Source organism: Gordionus sp. m RMFG-2023, chromosome 1, assembly GCF_954871325.1.
Source record: "Gordionus sp. m RMFG-2023 chromosome 1, tfGorSpeb1-WG-v2, whole genome shotgun sequence".
Classification (NCBI taxonomy): domain Eukaryota; kingdom Metazoa; phylum Nematomorpha; class Gordioida; order Chordodea; family Parachordodidae; genus Gordionus; species Gordionus sp. m RMFG-2023.
The window spans coordinates 86,354,042-86,361,703 of NC_088775.1; the positions used below are offsets into that span (position 1 = coordinate 86,354,042).

A 7,662-nucleotide genomic window follows, 5' to 3' on the forward strand; every position below is an offset into this window, starting at 1 on the left:
TGGTCTAATGACAGGAGCAAATTAATATTTCGGTATGTAAATGTATTTGCCACATTTCAATCTTTGTGTGACTGTTAGATATTTGTTTAAGTTTGATGGAACCAGCGGGTCGATGCAAAAATAATAAGAACTTTCAATCTTTCCAGTATAGCCTAGTGACTCCATTCTTTATCTTGAATATATTAGAGAGTTCTATTTTGGGAGGTTATCAAGAAGAACCTAAAGCTAACTTTATAAGCTATAGATTGTGCCTGAAAAGCTGAAACCCAATTTTGATTCATTGAAGGTAATGTTTACGAATCGGTAAGTTTATGGCATTTTCTAAATTTATGTTACATGTTTGAATTAATGTTCAAAAGTAAAGCAAAAATCTGAATTCCTTGCTATTGAGTTTCTACCAAAGACATTTTAATGTTCGGAATCCTTTTTCAGAACAGCCAAATAATAATGAAATTAGATTAGTGCAAAGATAATCAATGGTGCCTATAATCATGAACTATTAGTTTGGTTAAAGTGTGGAGAGGAGTGTCAGGTAAATATGTGATCCGTCATAGAGATAATAGATAACAAATAGCATAGATGTTGTAGTTTCCATTTTATTGTATTTGATAAAATGATTTATTTTAACAGATATATATATATTGATTTCGATCAGATTAATTATATTTATTACGGTTAAAGAAATTGTAAAGACCATTTACTTTTATAATTAGTAAATTTTTATGTTATTCCTTTATTTTTAAAGAATAAAAAGATCAAAAGACTATCATAGCAAATTATTTGCCATCAGCGGCAATACTCCCAATATTATCTGATAAATTTTATAAGAGTTTTTTTAATCTATTAGTTTTTATAATTACAAAAATAGAGAAGTGGAATAGGCATGAAGGATAGAAATTCTTGCAAGCACAGACGAGATCAAAAAATCGTAAATGCATGATTCCTTTGGAAGTTAATAATAAGACTTGAAGATATGAGAGGTCATAAAACATCGACAGTCAATTTTATCTATATATCTATTATTTTCAACAAGTTTATTATATGTTAACGATAAATTTGAGAATAGCAACATATTATAAGGTATTGAGATTTAGGGATGTTAAAGTAGATTTTTTATATTAAGAAATAGGCCTTGTGAATGGGAAGAGAGGCTAGAAAATTACAAATTGTTTGATAGCTATCTCCAATCTTTCGTCTGACCAAATCAAATTTAAACTTTTTAGATGATTATTTGTCGACGACTGGTAAATTTATTTTTATCAAAATCCCTTGTAAGATCGGCTCTTATTTAAAAAAAAAACATGCTTTCAAATTTAAAGGTCTTCCTTATAATATATACTTTCTTATTTATTTTTTTAGAATGTTGTAGCTCTAATAACAGGCGGTAGTTCAGGCTTGGGAAAATCAACTGCAGAGTATTTAATAAAACAAGGCTGTAAAGGTGTAGTAATATTTGATTTACCCACATCTAAAGGAAAACAAGTTGCAAGTGAACTAGGAAAAAATTGTTTATTTGCTCCAGGAGATGTTATAACTTATAATAAAAACTTGTAAATATTTTATTATAGGTTAGAAATGTAGATGATATTAATCAAACTCTTGATTTAATTAAAAAGGAGTTTAATCAATTAAATGCATTAATTAATTGTGCTGGAATTTCAGTTGCATACAAAACATATAATTTCCATAAAAATGTGGCTCATAGTTTAGAAGATTTTGAAAAAGTTTTAATGGTAAGATTTTCTAATTATAATATAATTATTAACTCATTTTTGTTGTATTTAAAGGATATTTAATTTAATCTTATATTGTTTTTGATATTCAATAACTTAATATATTATTTATTTATTTTTATGATTGACACATGTTTTATTTTTATTAACTTTGAATATATTGGAAAATATACAATATTTTGTATATTTATTTATATTTACTGGTTTGTTTTATACTTTTTATAAATTTTGTCAAATACTTTGCTGGGGTTTTAATTTTTGAGATTAAATTTTCAACTTGAACATTTTTATCACATTGGATATCATTTTGAGTTTTAATACTTATTTCAGGATGATTTCAAAATTTTAACACATTTATATTATAAAGAATTTTTTATTTCCACATTATTTGTCTAATAATTTAAGCTATATATTTAAGAACCACTGTTTTAACTATATGAAAAAATATTTAAATTGTTAATTTTATCTCCCAAATCTCTCAATTAAAAAATAAGTTACATTTAAAGCTTTCTTTGACCATGGCTTATAAAATATTTTTATTACCATACTTAATTATCATGTTCACATTTAAATGCTTAATTATATATATATATATATATATATTATAAAAAAATTATTATTTTTGATTCGCAAATTTGCAATATGTGATATTTTTGAACATGGTGTGAAAACAATACACAAACGACATAAGATTACTGTTTATACCCAAAAAAAATTAAAAGTAAATAACTTTCAAAGAAAAATAATATTCTTCAAATTTTTTAAATAATATTTTTATATCATTTATCTATACTTATGTTTAAAGGTATTGTCAGAGACCTGCAGAGGTATCATTTGCATGGCCCGGCCTAGCTCGGTTGTAAATTTTTTAGGCCCGGCCCAGGTATTTTTTAAAAAAAATTTTTACGGCCCGGCCCAGATTTAAAAATATAAGGCCCGGCCCGGATATTTTTTTTAAAAAAAATTTCAGGCCCGGCTCGGAATTTTTTAAAATTATGTAGTGGAAAAATTCCGCTCACAGCTTGCACTTGAAGCAGGAATTGCCAATACCCGTTTTGCCAATTTTGCTAAAATTGGAAATTCGCTTTGATGAGCCGCCCACCACTCTAACAAATTATCCACCTTAAATGTTTCATCTATTTTTTTATTTATGTAATTATAATATTCATCATCGGGTATTGACATATTACCAGAATTACCATCGCCCCATTTGTCATAAAACGATTCAGTTTGTTTAACAACAGTCGTAATTTGACTGGTCGATGGTATTTTATTTACTTCCTGAGCCTCTTGTAATTTAATATAATCTTTTATATAGTTTTCCATCATCTTGCGATCTGTCCCTGACAACATACGTAATTGCTTGAATTTGGGACAGAGAAAAAGAGAAATAAAATGATACTTGTGTAAAACAAATTTTTCAATTAAAAAATGCTTTATATTAAGTAAAATCAATTTTATTTCTCCTTTTTCGCTATGAAAGGTATTACAAACTTCAAGAAGTGATATTCCTTTATTTGATTGTTTTGGTAAAATATATTCTAAAAATTTAGATATGAATTATAAAAAAATATATTAATAATACTTGAATATTGGGGCGTATTTAAAATATTCCTTTATTTGATTGTTTTGGTAAAATATGTTGTAAAAATTTAGATATGAATTATAAAAAAATATATGAATACTTTGAATAAATTTGCAGGAAATTAATAATTAGAGCGATCTGTGGGTGTTAGGTAGTGTTAACCATCACCCAATATTATATTAATCATAACTATAATATAATATAATTTTATAACCATTAACTCATAATGTAAAAATTTTTATAAAAAATATTAAGGCCCGGCCCGGGTTTAACAATCTTAGGCCCGGCCCGGATATGTTTAAAAAAAATTTTTTAGGCCCGGCCCGGGTATATTTAAAACATTTAAAATACGGGCTGGGCCGGGTTTAGGGCCGGGCCTGCAGGTCTCTGGGTATTGTTAAACAATTTAAATGTTATAATTTATTTATTTTTTCAAAACTCTATGTTTCATAAAAATATAAAAAGATATAGCAAAAAAATAATTTTAATTAGTATAATAATTGATAAGGTGTCACAAGTAACAACACTGAACACACAAATATATAGTTAGGTTGTCATAAATACCATTTTGCAAATTGTCTCATTTATTTGTTCACTATGGTTTCGTAATCCAAATTAAGAAACTTTATGATAATATCTTTCACAAGAAAATTGATCTTCTATGTTTGATCATAATCAATCAAATATTTATGAGAATTTATAATTAAATTTTGCAATGATTGGGTTGATTGAATATAATTTTAAAAAAAAGTTATTACATAGCAAATTAATGTTAAAACTTGACCCTTTTTTTAAAAGTTTTTATAATCAAATTATTCTTTAAAATTAAAATTTCATGTTTTTTTTAAAAAAAATATTATTAACGTGTCTCAAAAAAATGAAAATCATACTCTAAGATTAATTGTCTCAATTTAAAATTTAATTTATGTCATCAAGAATGTCAAGTATTCCAATTTTAGAAATTTTTTTATCTAATATAAATTATATTTAAATATATTCATATTAATCTTATATAAATAATTTATTTTATTGATATAATTTACATTTAATATGATTTTTTTTGGAATAAATTAGGTAAATACCCTCGGAACATTTAACGTGACTAGGTTAGCTGTAGGGCTAATGGCTCAAAATAAATCTCAGAGTATTAACTTATCACACACTAATAATGCATCTAAAGATTTTCAACCCATCAATCCGCAAATAATTTATAAACAAAATTACAACAAAAAACCTCAGCCCAGTTCTAATCTTATGACAAATATAAACCGACATTTTAGTCAACAAATTTCGGATAACGGTATTCAAATTTTTTATTTAATTAACTTCGATTTATATATAGGCATTCATCACGAAGCTAAAGAGACAAATACGGAAAAAATGGAAAATACTGATGCCAAAATAGTAGAAGAAAAGGGCGTAGTTATAATGACATCTGCCTCTGCCGCCCTTGATTATAATGGCCAAAGTGGACAAGTAGCATTTGCAGCCAGCAAAGCAGCGGTAGCTGGAATGACCATACCTTTAGCCAGAGATTTTAGCGATAATGGAATCAGAGTGTGTACTATAGCACCAGGTTTATATCTTAGTTACCCGTCAAAGTTATACTTTTACAACATTATCAATTTACCTATATATGCTTTTTATATTATTAGACTAAAGGCATCTCGGAGCGTTCTAAGGCAAAGATGGCAAACCATAAATTGATAGTAAACGCGTTATTTAACGCAGCGTTATTGCAGCTGATTTTAGTTTTAAAAACTATTGCTAAAATAGAGATATGAATTCCCTATTATTTTGATAATCGTACCACATATTTTTTCTTATCATGCATCGCAACATGTTTTTCAAATTTTATCTAAGCGTTATCAACATAACGCTTCATATTTATACCTATTTAAGGATTTTATTTTGTAATAACTTTGCGTTAAATAGCGCAACGCCTGAAGATAACGCGTTTTAAACGAGCCTTACAAAAAATATCATTTTGATTAATTTTTTTCTGAGTAACGATAACACAAAACGTTACTCGTTACTTTAAATTTTTCTTAAAAAATATTTATAAAATTACTTTTTTTATTTTAAATTTTATAAATAATTGAAGCAGAGTTTTAAATACACATGAACCACCTTAAATTTTCAATCAAGAATTTTAATCTTATTAATGAATCAATCAATGTATTTTAATTTATATTCTTATTCTCTAATCTTATAATTTATTTTATAAACAATATTATTGTCGCCATTTTCAGATGAAGATGAGGTGAGCCTGCCTTGACTCCAATATGAAACATTTTATACACCAATAAAGAAAACTATGGGTACAAACTTTACACTTTATAAGTGTAAATTGTGTCCCAACTCAAATATTTTAGCCTCAATTGTGGAATAACCATGGGATTCCTCCAAACTGTGCAGCCATTTTTAAGGAAAAATGGGAAGATATCTGATGGAACTCTTTCTATAACTCCTTGAAATTAATAGATTTCTAATTAAGATGGTCATAAATTTTACGAATATAAAAATTACAAAGATTTTCAGATAATGACAAGACTTTCATAGATAAATATTTATAATATATATGATTTTATAAGTTAATAAACCTGTTCCTATGTCGATTTTAGAGAGAGAGAAGAAAAATGTATTCATCCCACGATAACATAATATTTAAGAAAAATGGTTTTAAATAATTTAATAAGCCACTTATTAATGCAATCCTGCAAGACACAGATAAAAGATATACTGTTGAAATATTGTTTACAATTTATAATATCTTATTTCAATAGATGCGAATACATCTATAAAGATAAATATATATTGTCAGCAATAGTTTACCCGCTATTTAAATCAGATTGGTCCTGGTAAAATTAAATGTCAAAAAAGGAAGGAAGCTTGAACTTATTTCCTGTTAGAGAAAAGATCTCAACAAAGAAAAAGCAGACTTGATTCCTTTAAAATACAACACACATGCAGATTATTTTTTGGTAGATAGAATGAAGATTCCTTTGAAGATAAAATAAGCTTTTTCAAAATTTAGATTATTCTTTAAGTTAATAAAGCCCCTCAAATTAAAAACTTTATTTATAAAATACAATACAACCTTCTATCCTCCGCGCCAATTGAACATGTGTTTATTATTATGGCGAAAGCTGCGTTTAGTATCAAGCGCTCTTGTTTATCTGATCAAAATTTTAAAAATCAATTGTTAAATAAATAAATAAAATTTGACTGCCAGATCATGAAAAATTCTGGGGAGCCTCGTGAAGACTTTTACTTAAGGCTGAGGAGTGCATTTGCCATTCTTAAAGCTAATTTTGTTTGTTTTATCGATTCAATCTCTACTGATGATTAAGGGGATTTTTTATTTAAAAATTATACTGGTTTATATAGCTATAAAGTATTTTTTAAACAATATTATATTCGCTCTTAAATATTTTGCATTTTCCAATATTTTAATTATTTGTGTTCGAAATTGTCATTTTTGTTAATGTGCTAGTAATTACAATTATTTTTTGATTTTTATATTTTAATTGTTGAATACAATTTTAAAGTATTTTAAGTTTATATATTTTATAAATAATTAAATTTTATGTGATATATAAAAGTTTTTAATAATTCTTGTACTGTATTTAAAAAAATATAAATTAATACAAATGAGTTGTAATCTATTCGTAAATAAATATCATAAATAATTACATTATATTTAATTTAAACAAAACTAAATGGTTCTAAATATACATTTGTAATGGATTAAATTAATCACAAAATTATTATAATTATATATAACTTATTACATTTATAATTAATGCAAATGATTATATGGGAAAAAAGAGGAGGAAGAAAAAAAATTCTAAATAATTAAGGGAAGAAGAAGAAAATCTAGATTAATCGGGCTCCTCGGGGGAATGAACCCATGAAGCATGTGAAATTAGATTTTATAATCGGAATTCCTATGCGTTGACGTAAGTAGACGTCTTCTTTTGGGTTACCCGATTTAGTTCTTTAAGGCTCTGCCAATCTTTTTAATTAGGTTGAGAGCCTGCCAAAGGATGTTAAGGTTGTTGTAACAACTGGTACGAATTTATACACATCAGGAATATCCACATATTTATTTCGTCCTCTGTCTATTTTAAAATGTCCTTATTGATGTTGGAGGGTTATATTAAAAATTATTTGTATTTTTATAAATAAAAAAAAAAATTTTTTTCAAAAATGTCTTAACTTATAATTTATTGTTTTCTTATTATTTTATTTATAAAATTATATATCGAAAAAAAAAATTATTATAAGAAAATCTTACCTTATAATAAATTATTTTTCGTATAATTTTCATTATATATATAT

The 7,662-nt window shown here is 25.9% G+C and overlaps 1 protein-coding gene across 1 annotated transcript; it reads left to right on the forward strand.

The window, feature by feature from the left end:
* Positions 1-1,276: 1,276 nt before the first annotated feature.
* On the forward strand, positions 1,277-5,025 carry LOC135930870 (3-hydroxyacyl-CoA dehydrogenase type-2-like). Its single transcript, XM_065467667.1, has 6 exons — positions 1,277-1,319; positions 1,360-1,527; positions 1,569-1,733; positions 4,393-4,618; positions 4,661-4,919; positions 4,974-5,025. Exons 1-6 carry the CDS (start codon positions 1,302-1,304, stop codon positions 5,023-5,025), a joined length of 888 nt encoding a protein of 295 aa, XP_065323739.1. The 5' UTR covers positions 1,277-1,301.
* The last annotated feature ends 2,637 nt before the right edge of the window (positions 5,026-7,662 follow it).

Coding starts and splice junctions, on each gene's coding strand:
- LOC135930870 (XM_065467667.1), top strand. Junction 1,528..1,568: donor GTTTATTTGCTCCAGGAGAT/GTTATAACTTAT, acceptor ATTTTATTATAG/GTTAGAAATGTAGATGATAT. Junction 4,920..4,973: donor TATCTTAGTTACCCGTCAAA/GTTATACTTTTA, acceptor TTATATTATTAG/ACTAAAGGCATCTCGGAGCG.